Source organism: Vicugna pacos, chromosome 21 (genome assembly GCF_048564905.1).
Source record: "Vicugna pacos chromosome 21, VicPac4, whole genome shotgun sequence".
Taxonomy (NCBI): Eukaryota; Metazoa; Chordata; class Mammalia; order Artiodactyla; family Camelidae; genus Vicugna; species Vicugna pacos.
Genome location: NC_133007.1, coordinates 7,729,295 through 7,748,961, shown reverse-complemented (window position 1 = coordinate 7,748,961; position 19,667 = coordinate 7,729,295). Strand labels below are relative to the sequence as shown.

The 19,667-nt window shown below is 41.9% G+C and overlaps 2 protein-coding genes across 4 annotated transcripts in view; both read left to right on the top strand.

The window, feature by feature from the left end:
• The window catches only part of TDRD5 (tudor domain containing 5), an 84,115-nt gene extending 77,815 nt beyond the window's left edge, over window positions 1–6,300 (top strand). Inside the window, exon 19 of the mRNA XM_072946027.1 lies at window positions 6,091–6,300. Coding sequence (XP_072802128.1) covers window positions 6,091–6,095 — 5 coding nt within the window. The 3' untranslated portion in view covers window positions 6,096–6,300. The remainder of the gene's footprint in view (window positions 1–6,090) is intronic.
• A 12,830-nt stretch (window positions 6,301–19,130) lies between these two features.
• Window positions 19,131–19,667, top strand: part of LOC102528545 (protein FAM163A) — a 59,986-nt gene continuing 59,449 nt past the window's right edge. The window contains exon 1 of one of the 3 annotated variants that reach the window (XM_072946023.1): window positions 19,131–19,239. The gene's annotated coding sequence lies outside the window, so the exon portion shown is untranslated. Of the gene's footprint in view, window positions 19,240–19,362; window positions 19,394–19,667 lie in introns of those variants that run through there. The other 2 variants (XM_072946022.1, XM_072946019.1) reach the window with 2 other exon arrangements.

Below are 19,667 nucleotides of genomic sequence, written 5' to 3'. Positions count from 1 at the left end.
AAATGGTGATATTCAGTAATGACCCAGACTCGGCACCTTCATCTGGGCAGCCGTCTGACAGACCTATTGTTCTGTCACCTCTATGCGCTCAAAAGGATCCTTTCCCCCGGCTTCATCTAGGGCCTTATGGAAAAGTTAATTTGTGGGGTTTTTTTTCTTGTGATTTAAACATTCTCTCAGAGAGTATATACATTTACGGAGATTAATTTGAGAACACCAGAACCAGGTAGCATCATGTGGCAATTAAGAAAGTGTACATACACCTGCCTGGAAACCACCTTACGTCCTGCTGGAAGTAGTGTAATACTGTGATTAGGACGCTGTCGACAGCTTGGCCATCACAAGATCCGAAACTTTTGACGTGAGTTTGAACTGAGTAAGTTTTGAATTTTTGCATGGATATTTTTAAAGGAGCTCATTTTTTCTTCAGTTAACTGCACATGCATTGAGAGACAAGTGTGTGGATAAATTGGATGGCGCGTGGGTGTACACCAAGCAGAGACCACATGCGCAGAGGCACAGGGATGTGGGAGGCGAGGGCAGAGTGCATCTGAGGAACTCCAAGGAGCTCAATAAGACTGGATCGCTGAGTGCGGATAAGGTAATGGAGAAATAAGGCTGTCCGAATAGACAGAAGCCAAACGAAAATGACCACGCAAAGGAGTGGAGATTTCTGAGAGCAATAAGGCGTCAATGAAGGATTCCAAGTGCACTTTATAAAGATCACTTTGATAGCAAATACGAAGCATAGACTGAAGGAGGCAAGACAGGGAATGGGGCCACTGGTTAGGGGGTTATTGCAATAATCCACAATCTGTGTAGAAGTAGTGAAGACCCGAAGGAGGACATAGGGCGTGGAGAGGATCTGATTACCACCGCCTTGAAAAGGAAACAGTTCAAGATCCTATCGGAAAATACAACGCTTCCCCATGCCTTGTCTCCACGTCTGTTTGTATGAAAACAAAGAGTTAATAACAGCACTCCAAGCAGGAATTTTATATATATGAGTGATGAAAATAATCTGGAATCAGATAATGGCAATGGTTTCCTAACTTGATGAATAAAGCACTGAATTGTGCATTTTAAAGGGGTGAATTTTGTGGCATGCGAATTATGTTTCAGTAAAAAAAGAAAGTGAATGAAAAACAGGCTTTTGATAGGAGCAAAAGCCCATATCTGATCAAGCAAGGAGCTGCTGGCTTTACAGACTGAAAGGAGATTCAGGCCAAACACAGTGCTGCACGGTGATGGGTCTTCATCAGAAGCGTGGGTCAGACTCACCAGCGAAGCTTTTGGAATATACGGACAGCAGGCCCACTTTTAAGTTTCCTGGTCCGAGTGTGGTTCTGCAGTGGAATCACACACGTTTGCCTGCCCCAATCCCCGTCCTGTCCCTAAAGTGTGGATGAGACCAAACTTACAATTTTATATATTCTTGATTCTGATGTCGAGGACTGCCCAGTTATTAGAGGACAACGTGAGAAATTAGAATCAGGATGCCCAGATGCCTCTCGTCCTAAGCCATTTTGGTTCTACACCGAGGTTTCTCTCCTGTACTCTGAGAGCAACTGCTGCCCACTCATGTTTCATGAAGAGTGTTTACAAAGCATGTTGGTCTCTGACGCTTCTTTTCCCAAACTCATGCCAGCATCTCAGCTGTGTCAGGCATGTAAGAGATACTCAATAAATGTAACTTATTTTCCCTTCTTCATATCTACTTACGTCTGAGTCCCTAAACCTTTAGGAATGAATAGCTTTCCCAAATAGTAGCTTTGGAGTTTGGAATAGTAGCTTTTATAATAATACTTGGAGTCGTTTTGGAATAAAAAGGGTTTAGGTAAGGATTAACACTGGTTAATCTAAAAGTAACTATGAATTCTAGTGAAGATCAGAAATCCCCTTCATTGCTGAATGGCCTTATGAGTGTAAATCTGTGGCTGACAACTTCAGTCTTGGCAAGTGTTAGAATACGAACTCGCTAGGGTTGTCCCAAACACAGTGGGTCCCAGGAAAAGAAGAATGACTCACGACAAGAACCCTGTAGGGTGCTTCAATCTGCTTCCATGGTTTACGATCCCCCTACCTCAGTGGTGACTCCCACCATTTGGTCCCGACCTACAGAGGCCGTGTCTGACATTTGGCAGAGAGAGGGGCATATGCCATCTTGAGTCTATCTTGGGCTCATGAATCACCTTTCTTCCCTGCAAAGTTTTCAGCTGTTTAATTATAGATGAGAAGTTTGCATCTGTGGCCAGAAACCAGGGCCAGGTTTAATAAAACCTGAACTGGCTCCTAGTTTCCAAGGACAGTCAACATCAAGGAATCCCAGTGCACATTTTGCCAGGACTATAGGGTTGATGAAAAATGCCAAGCTTTCCAAGTATAATATTTTCTCAGATTCATGAGTGGCTCCTGAAAATTTCTAAAACAACAACCCTAATACATCTGGGTTTGAGTGAGATGCAAGAAAACCAAAACTATCAAGGTGACCTTCAAAACTCACTTCCCATCTGTCTCCATTCCTCTCCCTCTACAACAACACATAGGGCACTTTGGTATGGCCCTATAAAGGTAAGAAAGAGGAATGAATGGCTTTTCAAGATTCTTTAACTTCTCATACTGTACAATCCAGTGTTTGGGGAGTTTTGTGCAATTATTATTTTCATAGCTAATAATGTACACATTGTACAAAACTTAAAAGATGCAAAGGGTCTACAGAAAAAAGTCTCCCTCCCATCCATTTCTCTTAGTCCTCCAGGGTCTTATCCCAGGGGCAATGTTGCCAAGTTCTAGGTCCTGGCGATACAGCAGCAAAAAACCAGAGTACCTGTCCTCAGGGAGCTTACCTTCTAGTGTGGAAAGACACAGAATAGCTTTGGGTCCTGATAAATCCTTTGAGAAAAATAATACAGCCTGAGAAGGACCAGCCTTTGAGGCTCCCAAGGAGAGCTGGGTCCGCTCTGCCAAATGTCGTCAGAAGGTTAAGTGTGGAGCAACATGTAGTGATGTGTCTACTGGCTTTCCCAACACGAAGATGGCTGGGGACTTGACAGCGGAGGGTAGTGACAGGAGCTTGAAAACGATGGGTGGAAGAATGAAAGGGAAGTGAGACAGTGGAGGCGATATCAGTTCACATCAGAGATTTGCTGTGAGTGGGCAGAGAAATGGGACCGTAGCTGGAATGTTGATGCACAGGTTGAACGGAACAGTGCATTGAAAGTGCCGCGCCCAGCGCCTGGCACAGAGGGAGCACGTGGCTGTCTCTAGTGTTATATTTCCTATCCCTAGTCCTTCCTATGTCTATTCAAAGGTCGTTTCTTTCTAAAACTGTTTCCAGTCTATGGTTGTCTTATTTGAGCCCTAGGAATGCAGAGTGACTCAGAGAATCGCCCACAGTTGTGAATGATTGTATCTCTGGTGACTATAGACAAGTTACTGTTCCAGGAATCATAAAAGGAAGCGCTTTGTGTTTTAGGTGGCCTGTCAGAGCGCACTTGGTGCTGGCAGGGTGAGGTCAGATGACAACTCATTTCATTCTGGAAGAGTTCTTTGAAGGGGGCTGCCGAGTACCAGATGTCAGGCACTAAGTGATCTTTCTCCTTTTTCTCTCTGCGCTGGGCCCCAGTTTCAGCTCGCTCAGTACGGACGTGAGGACACCCATGGAATCTGTTGTCTGTAGACAGGTTTTCTTGCATTTCTGTATTCCCTGGTGACAATTTCTGGGGATGGTGATGGTGTGTTTCTGGTTTGTTTGCTTTTGGTCTTTTGTTTGCTAACTGTCTGCCAGACACATTTCCCCAGGTGTCAATATTTATGATTACTTAAATGGCCAAAGATTAGCCACAGGGATAAAAAGACAAAGCAACTTGGATAACCTACAATCAAGGTAAAAAACCCTAAAGAAGGGAAAGAAGGCTTGTTGTGTCCGTCCCAAGTCACTCTGGTCCTGATCCTCAAGGCACCAGCTCACGTTCCAAGCAACAGGTCCATATTTGTTCCAAAATCTGGGCGTATGTGGAGCATAAAGAATCAGTTAATCCCAGATTCTCAGTCAGTGCATCTCCTCATACCCAGCTGAACAGCTGTTGTTCTGGGAAGAGCACACTCCTTCGCACCTTCGAGCTCTCAGAGTCAAAATGGGGCCTTCTGTTTCTCCTCCTGCCACCTGAAAGGACCATCCTGAAGCTTCTCTTCTTGAAGTTGCTGCTTCTTAAAGCCCTCCCTTCTTGTCTCTTTAGCACCGACTCCTTTTCAAAAGCAGCTGGGTAGATATTCATTACATAACCTCATGTATTTGTGACGTCAGTCATTGCTTTGCATGGACATATAGTTATTTTGTGTTGTTTTTCCAACTATACCTGTGAGCCTCTTAAACTTTGAATTCCCTTCGGTTGGGTATATAGTATAGACACTCTGTAAATATTTTTGAATTCGTTTTAATGCATTCCTTTGCCCTCAAGAATCTTCGAGTTTCACTGGGAGGCGAGGGTACCCAGGGGAAATAGCTCAACAACAGGGCAAGTGTCAGGGTGGAGGCGTAGACCCCGGAGGCACCGGGCCGAGGAGGTCAGGGGAGGAAAAGCCACAAGGCTGGGCCGGTCTCGGAAGGCGCTTACTTGCCCTGAGGGAATAAGCCAGTAGTTGCTTTCAGCGTTGGCCTGGTTTTACAGCTGAACCCAGCTAGCATGAGTATTACTGCGACTGTCATGGAGTCTTTTGTACCCTGATCTCTCTGCTTCCAGAAGGAATTTGTTCTACAGACAAGCCCAGCCCGGCCGCTAGAAACCTCCCAGCAAAGTTTACTTCTGTCCTCTTTTCCCACTTTCCAAAAACCTTTCATCACTATTTTTTTTTAAACCTCTGTTTCTATGAAAAGATTTACCTTATGGTTCAGCTCTCTAAATGAAAGAGCCGAGAGCGGGAGAACGGGCACAGAGGATGTGTGTGCCCTCCTCTGCTGCTTTCTGGGTGCTGCCCTTGTGCTTTTAATCCGGCTGCTGTCAAGCTCCATTAGGAGATTTGAGCATCAGCCTCCTACCTTTGGGGCCTGGCCTCCCATCAGCACTGGCTGAAATGAGGACGGAGTTTGAGACTGGTAATCAAGAAGGAAGACAGGACGGGTATTACAGGGGGCCCTCACCACCATCCTGACAGCCCGGTCGCCTTTCGCATCGCACGGGGGCATTCATCCTCTCACTTGGAGGCACTGACCACCATTAGGGGAGCTTATCGGGGTGCACATGCTGGCATCCATAAAATGACTTTAAGACAGTAGCAGAGAATCGAGGCTAAGCTTCCGTAACCCTCGTATACCTTTGAAAAGGAATGGATTTCCTCTTTCTGGGAACATGGAACAGTGCTGGAGGAGGAAGGCTCCCCTCCCCCTCCAAAGTAGGCAAAACCATCCTGGTGATCACGGGGGTGACGGATGTTACAGCCAGAAAGCCTTCACATCTGGCCTCTGATACGGCTTTGCTGGGTCAAAGGAGCACTTGGACTCTTGCCTCAGAGCACTGGCAGCAAGTTTCTGGGAAGGAAAAGGCCCCTTCTATTTGCGTTTGATATAAAGTAGAAATCAGTGCCAACCCGGGGCAGGGGGTTGTCTCTCAGGCTGAAATAAACACCTCTGTTGTCATCAGCAGAAAATATTAAGAGCCTGACTGTGCACGTTATGCTGGATCTAAAACCAGAATCTGTGTATTTTTTTTGTGAGCCCTTAATATAAAAAAGCACCGATTTGCACTCAACAAATATGTGGAAAAAAATAGATGGACTATAAATTGTTAGTTGGGAAAACAAATGGATAGATTATAAGTGTTTATCCCTATCTTGTTTCCACAGCTAATTATTAAAATAAATGCTTCTTTTTTTTTTTTTGAGGAAAGCTCAAGAAAATTTACGTAGAAATTTATTTGCTGAGCCACATATTTATTTGGAATTTCAATTTATTTGTTAAAATTTACCTTGGAAATAAAATTGGCAAAATTTGAATTTGCAGGAGTCGTATATTAATGCCTGCCATTAGTTTCAGTGATACAAATCCAAAATGCTCATTTTTTTTGAAGTGGTTAACTGTGCTTCCTCCACTAGGTTGAAGCAACAATTTTTCCAGTACAATCAGTGGGACAACTATACTTAGTCCTGGAGGGCCAAGATAAGTAGAGACGGAATGGCTTCAGAAGAAAGGAGGAATACAGATTTCTGAGATGATATGCCAGGAAAAGCCATAAGTGTGAGTTTGGATGTGAATTAGCAAAGGAGAGACTGAAGTAGCAAGTGTCCAGATGACCACCAGCCAATCACTCCTGATGTGAGAGCCTGAGAGAGCAAGACCGAGCCAAGTACAAAGATCTAGGGCTGTTCTTTAAGCAGCGCTGGTAACAGCAGGAGAGCAATCTCAGAGAAACTCCCAGAGGAAATACAGCAGTTTGCTCCGTAAGACATGACCTATGGGACAGTCAGTAAATGCACATGGTAGATTTTTAACGATAGCTTCCTGGTATAAGAAGAAACTATTGACTCGTGGTGCCGGCCTTGGGCTGAATAAACAAAGCTCTGGGCGTAGGCCGTTCCAGCCAGGCTCCGCATGGCCCAAACCGCGGGGTTTCCCATGGCCTCCTCGCGGTTCGCCAATTAGCGAAAACCATTCTTTCCCCTTGTGCCCACTGACCTGTTTACAGGTATGCTATACAAAGTCTTTAGAGGGCAAATATTGCATCTTTTGTTGGATTGTTGCTGTCCTTGATTTTTTTCTTTTTTTCCGGCATTATTGAGATACAACTGGCAAATAGAATTGTATATATTTTACAGTGTACAACGTGATCATTTGATATACCTATCCATCCAGTTAATTAACATATCCATCACCTCACATGGCTACGTGTGTGTGTAAGAACACTTAAGGTCCGCTCTCCTAGTAAATTTTAAGACTACAATACAGTATTATTAACTGTAGTCGCCATGGCATACATTAGATTCCCAGAACTCACTCGTCTTATAACTGGAAGTCTGCGCTCTTTGACCAGCATTTCCCCACTTCCCCCGTGCCCCAGCCCCTGGCTGCCACCATTCTACTCTCTGTTTCTGTGAGTCCAGCTTTTTTAGATTCCACGTGTAAGTGACATTATGAGTATCTGTCTTTCGCTGTCTGACCTATTTCACTTAGCAAAAGCCCTTGGTGCCCATCCATGCTGTCACAATGGCAGGACTTCCTTCTTTCTCATGGCTGAATAATAGTCATACATATATATTTCACATCTTATTTGTCCATTCGTCTGTTGATGGACACTTAGACTGTTTCTATATCTTGGATGTTATGACTGAGGCTGCAGTGAATGTGGGAGTGCAGACACTTTTGAGATACTGATTTTCTTTCCTTTAGATAAGATGTATACCCAAAAGCTGGGCTTGCTGAATCACACTGTGTTCCATTATTAATTTTTTAAGGAAAAAATACTGTTTTTGATCATGGCTATATCAATTTACATTCCCATCAATAGTATACAAGGGTCCCTTTTCTTCACACCCTCACCAGCCCTTGTTATCTCTTGTCCTTTTGATAGAAGCCATCCTAGCAGGTGTGAGGTGCTATCTCATTGTGTTCTTTATTTGCATTTTTCTGATGATTAGTGAAGCTGAGCACCTTTTAATATACCTGTTGTCCATTTGTATGTCTTCTTTGGAAAAAGTTAGGCCCTTCACCCACTTTCAATCAGATTATTTAGTGGGTTTTTTTGCTTTTGAGTTGTATAAGTTCCTTACGTATTTTGGATATTAACCCCTAGTCAGATACACAGTTTGTAAATATATTCTGCCATTTCATAGGTTGCCTCTTCATTATATTTATTGTTTCCTTTGCTGTACAAAAACATTTAGCTTCATGTAGTTCTACTTCTCTTTGCTTTTGTTGATGTTTTGTGCTTTTGGTGACATATCCAATAAATCACTGCCACGACCAGTGTCAAAGAGGTTTCCCCTATGTGTTTTCTTTTAGGAGTTTTACAGTTTCAGGTCTTACATTCAAGTCTTTAATCCATTTCAAGTTTACTGTTTGTTTTGTTTTTTGTGAGCAATGTAAGACAGGGATCAAGTTTCATTCTTTTGCATGTGGATATCCAGCTTTCTCAACACTGTTTATTAGAGAGATCATCCTTTCCTCTCTCCCTGTTGTGTGTTTTTGGAGCCCTTGTCAATGACTAGTTGATCATACCTGCACGTGTTTATTTCTGGGTACTCTATTCTGTTCCATTGATCTACGTGTCTGTTTTATGCCAGTACCACACTGTTTTGATTACTATTGATTTGTAATATGGTTTGAAATCTGGGAGTGTTATGCCTCCAGCTTTGTTCTTCTTTCTCGATATCTTTGGCTGTTCAGGGTCTTTTGTGGTTCTATACATAATTTAGGATTGCTTGTTCTATTTCTGTGGAAGATGCCATTGAAATTTTTGTAAGTATTTCATTGAATCTGTAGATCAATTTGGGTAGTATGGGCATTTTAACAATATTAATTCTTCCCATCCATAAACATGTGCTATCTTTCCATTGTGCCTTCTTCAATTTCTTTCATCAGTGTCTGATAGTTTTCTGTGTACAGATGTTTCACCTCCTTAGTTAAATTTATTTCTGCATACTTTATTATTTTTGTTAATATTGTAAATGGGATTGTTTTCTGTATTTCTCTTTCTGATAGACTGTTGTTAATGTATAGAAGTACAGCTGATCTTTGTATGCTGACTTTGTATCCTGCAATTTTCCTGAATTTGTTTATCAGTCCTAACAGCTTTTAGTGGAGTCCAGGGTTATATATATATATTTATATATGGTTATATCATCTGCAAATGGAGACAATTTTACTTCTTCCTTTCCAATCTGGATGCCTTTATCTCTTTTTACTTTCTGATTGCTCTGGTTAGGACTTCCAATACTATGCTGAATAAAAGTGGCTAGAGTGAGCATCCTTGTCTTGTTCCTGAGGCCAGCATTACCCTGATACCAAAGCTAGACAAGGACACTACAAGAAAGGAAAATTACAGGCCAATATTCCTGATCAACACAGATGCAATAATCCTCAACAGAATACTAGTAAGCAGAATTCAACAGCACATTAAAAGCATCGTACACCATGATCACGTTGGAGTTATCCCCAGGATGCAAGGATAGTTCAACATATGCAAGTCAATGAATGTGAGACACCACATTAATAAAATCAAAGACTGAAAACCATATGATCATCTCGGTAGAAATCATTTGACAATATCAACATCCTTTAATGATAAAAACTTTCAACAAATTGGGTATAGAAAGAATGTACCTCAACACAGTAAAGGCCATATATGACAAGCTCACAGCTAACATCATATTTAACAGTGAGGAGCTGAAAGCTTTTCCTCTAAGATCAGGAACGAGACAAATACCACATCCTTGAAGTCAAAGAAAGACTATAGCACCAAGGATGCTCCTAGGTCTATTCAGACCTTTTGTATAACTTGAGTAAATCACTCATATGCTCTATCCCCGTGTGAAAATAGGCTAATAACCCCAGTTCACATGGGCCTGGAAAGGCTCCCAACCATATGAATTAATTGCCAAGTATATAATTGTGTTGAGAAAGATAAATAAGTTAATATCTTTCCTATGTTTTAGGTGGCTATAAACAGCCCAAGGCAAACTAATTCTATTTCTTTAAATCATTCTCCTTTGATTTAAGCAATTGCAGGAACCACTTAAAGAGCTTACAAGTCTGAATAAGAAATTGCTGCTTACTCATTTACTGAATTATCCTATAGCTCTTCCATGAATTTTTAGTCAAGAACTGATTCATCCTTAAATATTTTCTGGTGCCCCACACCAAACGGAAATCGGATGTCAGCGTTGCTTCACATGGAAATATAGATGCCCTAAAGCTCTCTGGTGCTAGGTGGAGCTTTCAGGGTGTGGGCATTGGTGCTGTAACCCTAAACAGCCACATGCTTTTGTACCCCCAGTTTGCTGTACCAAATACTTTAACCCAACCTTGAGAAAGTACTTTCCTATGGTTGTAATACGTTTCAGCCCGTTGTTTTAATGAGTACTATTTGCACCCTCTCGAGAAAAGGGACTGACCACATTCAATCCTGAAAGCAGCTCCCCTGGCTGTAAAGCGGTTGCTTAGTCTCGTGCATCTGCTGGCCAGTCCCGGCCACAAGGGCAGGTGAGAGGAGCCAGAGGAGAGGATGTGGACGAAGGCCTGCTCAGTAAGGCTCCTAGAGTGTGAAAGTAAAAAGGGATGCTTGACAGGGATACGAACAGAGGGGAGTCAGGGACCCTGGCAGCTCTCTATATCTTTTAAAGTTACTGTTGACTGCACACTAACTGTGTGTAGGCACTGGGCCAGGCAGTCTCCATATGTGCAACCGTAAGGGGCAGAGAGTGTTTCTCTCCCATTTTGCAGCTGAGGAACGAAGGCTAAGAAGGATTAAGCAATTTTCCCAAGCTTACTCTGGCTACAAAATGATTCCAATCCAGTTTGTTTGGCTAAAAGTTCATGCTCTTAATCATTTGACTATTAACCATACTATTTGTTTTTGCAATATGATTATTTGAAATGCAATTCAATAATTCCTGATTCCTGAGAAGTGATTATAAAATAAAAGACTTTTGTCTCAAGAGAGAAGAGATACTTCATTTGTGTTGGGGAGACCAGGAAAAGGAGAGAGAAGAAAATGCAAAGTTGAATAAATTTAAATGCAAGATAAAATTCAGACCGTCACAGAAATAGCACACCCCCTTTTCGCTGGATAATTGATTGCACCTTACCAGAGTCCCAACTCCAAGGCCTTCTGAGAGAAGACTGCCCCCCACCCCAAGCCCCCGTTAGCTCTGGGAGGTCTCAGTACTCATTTTCTCACATTTCTCTGTCTCTGGGCTCCTATATCCACACACGCTGCCTCCTTCCTGACCCGCATTGCAACAGGCAGAAAGCCAACCCTCTTCACCTGTTCCTTCACATCCACGAATTCACTCACAGAAACGCATATTGTCAGTTTAGAAGCTTTGCTGAAGGTTTGGGGGAAGAAGTTCACAGAAAGGGGTACATCGGCCTGTGCTCTCTCTTCCTCCTTGCTCCTTAAGTCCCAAGAGCAGCAAACTCTTGCCCTTGCCTCATGGAGAGCAGTTTTATGAAAATCAATTTCCCCCCTAAATTTAGAAAGGAAATTTGGTGTATTTCCTGTCTATTAGCATAAAACACCCCTAACAGAGCCTGGAGCAGCAATCAAATTCATCAATGTTTTTGCAGCAAAATGAATAAATACTGGCACCAAGCAAGATAAAGACATTCAATGGTCTCACGATTGCTTAAGGTTTGCCACTAAATCAGATTAGGTTAGTTCAGGCTTTGTCCTCAGATGAGGTCTTCTAAACTGACTTTCAGAGTTTTTTGAATTTCAAATTGCGGACAAGGGGTTGTAGAACTACATAAGAGAAAACCACTAAACTAGGTTTTATAATCTAGCTCCTCTTCAGAGACATCTGTAGTCTCAATCACTGATTGAAGAACACGTGACATCTTTAAAAAGAAAATTTTAAATCCTAGCTCGATTTAATATGTGGCTTGAATGTCGGTTGGCAGAGATGGTCATGTGGAAGAAATTAAACGAATGCTCCTTTTTAAAGCTTCCATCAGAAGAACCTGTAAAAAAAATTTTACCCCCAATTATACTGACAACACCAAGACTGCTTTGGAAAGAGAGGAACAGCCTCCTGAGATAAGGGAGGAAGAGATGTCTCCACCGGCCAGGGAGACTAGGTTGAGATCCAAGTTTTATCTCACTCCTGTTAAGTGATGTGGTCCCTGTCTGAAGGGTCCTTTTGTTTTATAATGAAAGTCAATAGAAAAAATAATATTACTGACTTTACTAGAATGCATCTAAGAGGGCAAAGGACATGGTTACTTACTTTTTTTCCTTGATGTAGTCCTACAGATCTCTAGCAAAAAGGCCGAATTTTCACTCAGAGTAAGTCCTCCCAGACAAACAAAAACACCTTCACACATGCAACTGGAGACCCGCTTCTAACAGTGACAGACCCATCCTCCTGAAGGGTAGGCTGAGGATAACTAAAAGGTTGGATAAAGCATGTTGAAAAGCTTCTCAAAAGCATCAAAGAGCTAACAAGTTAATAAGGAATTACTAGCTTTAAGCCCCAAGAGAGGAAAGAAATCCAAAGAGATGAATCTTACATTTGGGACACTGGAGGGCATTTGTGATCCTGGTTAGAGGTCCAAAGTTGGAGGCCACGGTTCACCAAAGGTATGAATGCTGCTAACCACCCCCCTGCTTTGGGTTGAGATCCTAAAGGAGTTACTCTAGGGTAAGGAGGATGGAAGAGCACTTGTACTAGGGTGTGGGCAGGATTTAGTGACTCGCTGCTAATGAACAGCCTATGGCAAAGCCAATGCTCTTTGTCCACATGATCTTTCATCCTGGATTTTTTTTTTAATTTTAATTTTTTGAAGTATAGTTGACTTACAATACTGTGTTAGCTTTAGGTATACAGCATAGTGATTCAGTATTTTCGCAGATTATATTCCATTATAGGTAAGTGCAAGGTAACGGATACAATTCTCTGTGCTACACAGTATATGCTTGTAGCTTATCTATTTTATATATAGTAGTTCGTATCTGTTGATCCCATACCCCTAATTTATCCCTCCCCTACTCCTTCTCCCCTTTGATAACCTCAAGTTTGTTATCTATATCTATGAGTCTGTTTCTATTTTGTAGATACATTTATTTGTGTTATATTTTAGATGCCATGTATAAGTCATATCACACAGTTTGTCATTCTCTGTGTGACTTACTTCAGTAAGCATAATATTTTCTAGACTGAAGATGAACAAGGATATAGAAGACTTGAACAACACTATTAAACAACTAACTACAACATGCAGCTACAGAACACTCCCGCCTAGCAACAGCATTCTTCCCTGGTGCACATGAAACAGTCTCTACGATGGGGCGGAGGGTATAGCTTAAGTGGTAGAGCGCATGCTTAGCATGCACAAGTTCCTCGGTTCAATTCCCAGTACTTCCTCTAAACATAAATAAATAAATAAACCTAATTACCTCCGTCCCCCCAAAATAAATAAAACTTAAAAAAAAATAGTCTCTAGGATAGACCATACGTTATGCCATAAACTGTAAAGATTTAACATCATAGAAAGCATGTTCTCTTACTAGAATGGTATAAAATTAGATAATAATAACAAATAAATTTGAGAAATTCACAAATACGAACCAATCGAGCAACATACGGTCAAACAACCAGTGGGTCACGGAAGAAATCAAATGGAAAACTAGAAAATGTAAGATAAATGAAAATGAAAACGCAACACACCAAAATTTATGGAATGCAGTGAAAGCAGTTCTTAGGGAGAAATTTATACCTGTAAACATGTATATTAGAAAAGAAAAAAGATCACAAATCAATTACCTAGACTTCTACCTTAGGAAACCAGAAAAAAAGAGCAAATTAAATCCAAAGCAAGAAGAAAGAAGGAAGGAATAGAGATTAGGGTGGAAATAAGTGTGATATTAAATAGAGAAACAATGGAGAATCAAAGAAACCAAAAACTGCTTATTGAAAAAGATCAGTAAAACTGACAAACCTTTAGCTAGACTGATCATGAAAAAAAGAGAGAAGACTCAAATTACTAAACTCAAGAATGAAAGACAGCTAATCACTACTGATGTTACAGAAAATACAAAGGATTATAAAGGAACACTTTGAACAACTGTATGCCAATGAATTAGATAGCCTAGATAAAATGGACAAATTCCTGGAGACATGCAAACTACTGAAACTGACTCAAGAAGAAACAGAAAAATCTGATTACACCTATAACAAATAAAGTTATGTATTAGTAACTAGAAAACTGCTCACAAGAAACATGTAGACCCAGGAAGCCTCACTGAGGAATTATATTGTTAAAGATGAATTAACACTAATGCTTCACAAATTCCTCCAAAGCAATAGAAGAGGAAGGAACACGTCTCAATTTATTCTATGAGGCCAGTATTACCCTGATACCAAAATCAGACAAGAGGAAAGAAAAAGATACAGACAAATATCCCTTATGAATATAGATGCAAAACTCCTCAACAAAATATTAGCAAGCCAAATCCAGCAGTGCAAAAAATGGTTTATACACCAGGACCAAGTGAGATTTAGCCTAGGAATGCAAGGTTGTTTTAACATCCAAAATGAATGAAGAATACTGTTTGAACAAAGGCCAAACCACTTGATCACATCAACAGATGTGGAAAGAATTTGATAAAATCCAACACCCTTCTTTAAATAAAATCACTCAATAAACTAGGAATAAAAGGTGTCTTCTTGAAACTGATATAGGACATCTATGGAAAAACCCACAGCTAAAATACTTAATGGCAAAGGACTGACTGCTTTCCCCCTAGGATCAAGAAGAAGACAAGGACGTCTGCTCTTCCCACTGCTATTCAAAATTTCACTAGAGGTGCCAGCAAGGACAGGAAAAGCAGAGAGGAGAAGACTGACCACAATGGAATCAAAGTAGAAATCAGTAACAGAAAGATAGCAGAAAATCTCCAAACACTTGGAAACCAAACAACACACTTCTAAATAACCCATCGATCAAAAACGAAGTCTTAAGGGAAGTAAAAAAAAAATTATTGAATCAAATGGAAATGAAAATGCAACATACCAAATTTGTGGGACCAGCTAAAAGCAGTGCTGAAAGAGAAATTTTTTTCAGTACACACAGATATTACAAAGGAAGAAAATCTCATATTAATAATTGAAACTTCCACCTGAAGAATCTAGGAAGAGGGAGGGTAGAGCTCAGTGGTAGAGTGCTGTGTGCTTAGCATGCACGAGGTCCTGGGTTCAATTTCCAGTACGTCCATTAAAAATAAACAAATAAAAAAAACTAATTACCACCCCGCCCTCCAGAAAAAAAAGAACGGGGGAAAAAAAAAAAAGAACCTAGGAGGAAAAGAGCAAAAATAAACCTGAAGCAAGAAGGAAGGACATAATTAAGACAAGATGAGAAATCAATAAAACAGAAAACAGAAAAATGATAAAGAAAATCAGTGAATGAAGAGCTGTTTCTTTGAAAGAATCAATAAAATTAACAAACCTTTCGCAAAACTGACAAAGAAAAAAGATCGTACAAATTACCAGTGTTTCAAGAATGAAACAGGGAATAGACTACCGAGCTGCAGACATCAAAAAGATACTGCGGGAACATGAGGAACAACTCTACACACAGAAATCTGACAACTTAGGTGAAATGTCAATTTTTGGAAAAATACAAAGTACCACATCTCACCCAATCTGAAGTAGACAATTTTTAACAGCCCTATAACTATTAAGGAAATTAAATTTGTAATTTAAAAACTTTCAAAACAGAAAGCTCCAGGCCCAGCCAGTTTCACCAGAGAATTCTAAAAGCATTGAGAGATTTAACGTCAAATCTACATAATCTCTTCTAGACAACAGAACGGGCAGGAACAATTCCCAGTTCATTTTATGAAGTTAGTATTACTCTGATACCAAAATCAGACAAAGACGGTATGAAGGAAGAAAATTACAGGCCACTATCTCTCACGATTATAAACACAAAAGTGCTTAAGAAAATACTAGCAAATAGAATTTAGCAATATGTAAGGAGAATGATATACCCTGACCAAGTGGGCTTTATTCCAGGGATGGTTTAGTTTTTAAAAATGAATCAATGTTATTCACTATATTAACAGGCTAAAAAAGGAAAGTCACATTGTTATATAAACCAATATAAAAGCATTTGACAAAATTCAACACCCTTTTATGACAAAAACTTTCACAAAAGTAGGAACAGAAGGAAAATGTGTCAAGTTGATAACTACAGCTAATTTATACTTGATGATGCAAAGACTGAATGCTTCCACCCTAATTCTTATCAAAATATCAACAAGGTTCTTTGTAGATATAGAGATTATTATAAAATTTAAATGGAAAGGCAAAGGAACTAGAAGATCTGAAACAATTCTGAATAGGAAGAATAAGGTGGGCAGGATCAGTCTGCCCAATTTCAAGATGTACTACATAACTACAGTAATCAAGACCTATAATAGGAAAACCTGAAGAATCAGACCTGATTGAAATTTAAAACCTCCTCTGCAAAGTCCATGTAAAGAGGATGAAAGGAGAAATGACAGACTGGAGAAAGTATTTTCAAACCACATGTGCACAAAAGGACTGGGAGCTAGAATATATAAAAAAACTCTCAAAACTCAACAGTAACAAAAGAAACAGTCCAATTATAAAGTGGCCAAAAGACATAAACAGACATATCACCAAAGAGAACACACAGATGGAAATATAGGTGGCAAATGAGTGCGTGAAAAGATACTCAACATCATCAGGCATTAGAGGAATGTAAATTAAAACCACTATGAGGTATCACCTCAGATCCATCAAAATGGCTAAAATCTTAAAAATACCGACAATACCAAATGCTGGCAAGGATGTGGAGAAATGGAATCACTCCTACACTGCTAGTGGAATGGAAAAAATGGCACAGCTACTTTGCAAAACGGGTTGGCAGTTTCTTAAAAAGCTAACCATGCAACTACTACGCAATCCAGTGATTGCTCTGCTAGGCATTTATCTCAGCAATATGAAAACTTATGTTTACACATAAGCCTGTACATGAACATTTACAGCAGCTTTATTGTAATAGCTCAAAACTGGAAGAAGAAAAAAACAGATGTCTTTCAATGGGTGAATGACCCATTAAACAAGCCATGGTGCAAACATATCATCCAATATATAAACCTGGACAAATCTCCAAGGAATTATGCTGAGTGGGAAAAAATCCAAAAGGTTATATACCGTATGATTTCATTTGTGTAACATTCTTGAAATTATACAATTTTAGAAATGATAGACAAGTGGTATCTAAGGGTTAGGGATGGGAAAAGGTGCCAAGGGGAAGCAGGTGTAGCTATAAAAGGGGAACCTGAGGGATTCTTGTGGTGAGTAAAGATTTGAACAGGCACTTCACAAAACAGAAAATTCAAATAACCTATAAACACACGTAAAAGTGCACAACCTCATTAGCAATTAGGGGTGTGAAATGAAGGTTGCAGTTTTGATTGCCATTACACATCCACTAGATTGACAAAAATTAAGAAGTCTAACAATATTACTTTTTGGCAAGGATGTGGAGCAACTGGAACTACCATATATCTCTGGTGGGAGTGTAAACATTATGGTCACTTTGGAAAACAATTTGGGATTATCTGATAAAGTTAAACATAAGTATGCCCATGGCCCAGCAATTCCATTCCAAGGTATGTGCACTAAAGAAAAGTTTGCCCTTGCACACTGGGAAATATACAGATATATTTACAAGAATGTTATTAGCAGTATCATTTGTAATAGTCCCAAGTACAGCGGCATGCAACAAAAACGGGTAAACATAACCAAGTGAAAGAAGAGGCCAGATGCACAACAAAATACTCATGCTAATTACTCCATTATGGAAAGTTCAAAAACAAAACTAATTCATAGTGTTTAGGGAGACATAACAAGCTGATAAAACTATAAAGATGCATCAGGAAGTAATTACCATAAAGCAGTTGTTACTTTATAGTTGTTGCTTTAGAGGGGAGGACTTATGAAAGGGAATGGGATCTGGGTTGATGGCAGTGGCCTGGGTGGTGATCACAAGGCTTGGTGTATGATGAATCCTTAGGCTGTACACGTTTGTTGTCTTCACTTTTCTCTGTGTGTAATGGTTTATAACAAAATAAAGCATCTCTTCATATTTCACTGTTTTGCCTTTGAGAAGAAATGCGGAGGGAAGATTATGTGGTTGTGAGGTTGGACTGTGTGAGAAAAGGCAGCTCATGAAAATCTGAGGTCAAAACTTAAAACTTGTGAAGAGAGAGGGGAAAAAGTGGAGAGTTAAAGCAATGGCAAACCTGCTGGGATGATTAGGTAGCTTGCCTATGGATAGCTGGCTTTTGTTGTTTTTTTAATGCTTTAGGAATAATAAAGTTTGCTCCAAGTGCTGAATTTCTTACTCCCCTCCTTTAAAAGTTGGACCTGAGCTGAGTTTTTCCTTTTTTTTTTTAATTGATACTTCATTCACCTTTGCTTTGGATCCTCCACGCTATCCAGGGTATGAAGAGGAAGACATCTGACGTGGAGGAGAATGTTCCCTCCTTGTGTATTAACCTGGTGACCCCATCCCTCCCACTTCCTTAGTCTTCAGTCCAACCAAGACTGGAGAGCAGCGTTAGGAGAAAGATAAACAGACCGGAACAGGTAAGAGTTCCACTTTGAGATGCTTTGGAAGTGCTAAAAAGTGACAATTTTCTTCCATCTCATCCCGTCAAATTCCCCGAGCGTATCTTCTGAACTACTGATGTCAGAACTCGTTGTTTGGGATACAGCACATAAGCAACTCCTAAAGCTTTAAAACTTTACAAGAGGATGATGTTAGCAAGAAATCACCGTCAACATTTTCTCCTTGTGTTGAGGGGTATGGAAGAGCATTTGCTTCTTCTTTCCTGGCTTTTCCTGTCAAATATCGCCATCTGGTAACAACTGGTAACACACTGAGTCCCTCCGTGCTCCGCCACGACGACCAGGTACCTTTCAACGGCGGGGACATCAGGTGTCGCTGGACTTCCAGGGACCAGTGCGGGCCGGAAATAGGGAAAACAGACGAGCCCTTCAGGAGGCTCTGGAGGCAGAGTGGCCAGCGACAGGCTTTGGTCCCTAAGACTCTCATTCCCTCAGGATTTTCCGTGCTGGGCCCAATCTGTATATAGCACGCGAAGTCCCCTGCGCGAGGCGTTCCTAGGGTGCCAGACTCCCGAGTTCACATTTTTAGGCAAAAAGGCAGTGGAGCTAAGGGAGGCCTCTTTGGAAGGCAGCCTGCGTTGTTTTATAACTTCCCGTCGCCCTCGTTCAAGCAGCCTCTCCTGTAGGGGATTTTCCCAGGACCGAGGCCAGCACCAATCAGGGCACTCGGTACCTGCCCCCAGCCCCGGCACCTGGAAGGGCGATGAGGCTCTCGGGCCCGTGCAGGGCCAGTCCTCGGAGCGCCGGGGAGGGCGGAGGAGCCTCACGTAGGCATCCCCCGCCCGGGGCGCCGGGAACGCCGCGCGCAGACCCCGTAGGAGCCGAAGGCGGGAGTCACCCGCGGAGGGGAATGGCTCAGCCACGGTAACGGATTAGGCGCTCCACGCCGCGAGGTTCCCCGAGGGAGGCAGAAGGGAGGAGGCGGGGACTGGGCGGGCCAAGGACCTCGCGGGGCGCCCGGCTCCGCGCGGGGATGTGCGGGGCCAGCGCGTACTTTCGAGGGCGCCTCTACAGCCGGGTAAGCGCGCCCCGGGGCCGCCGCCCTCTGCTCGCTCCGGGCTTGGCTGCGGCCGTGTCCGCGCCTGGTCGGCTTTAGGTCCGCGCTCGCCTCTCTCGCTCCGCTCCGAGGGGCGCGGCCGGGCCGGGGGGGTGGACGTCTCCGGACTCGTGGCCAGGCCGCGGGTCGCGCTGTCCCCGCCCCGGGGCCTGCCCCTGGCCACGCCGCTGCCGCGCGTCTCAGCCCCGCCTCGCCGACCTGCTCCGCGGCGCCTTCCGCCCGGCCGGACCCCGCA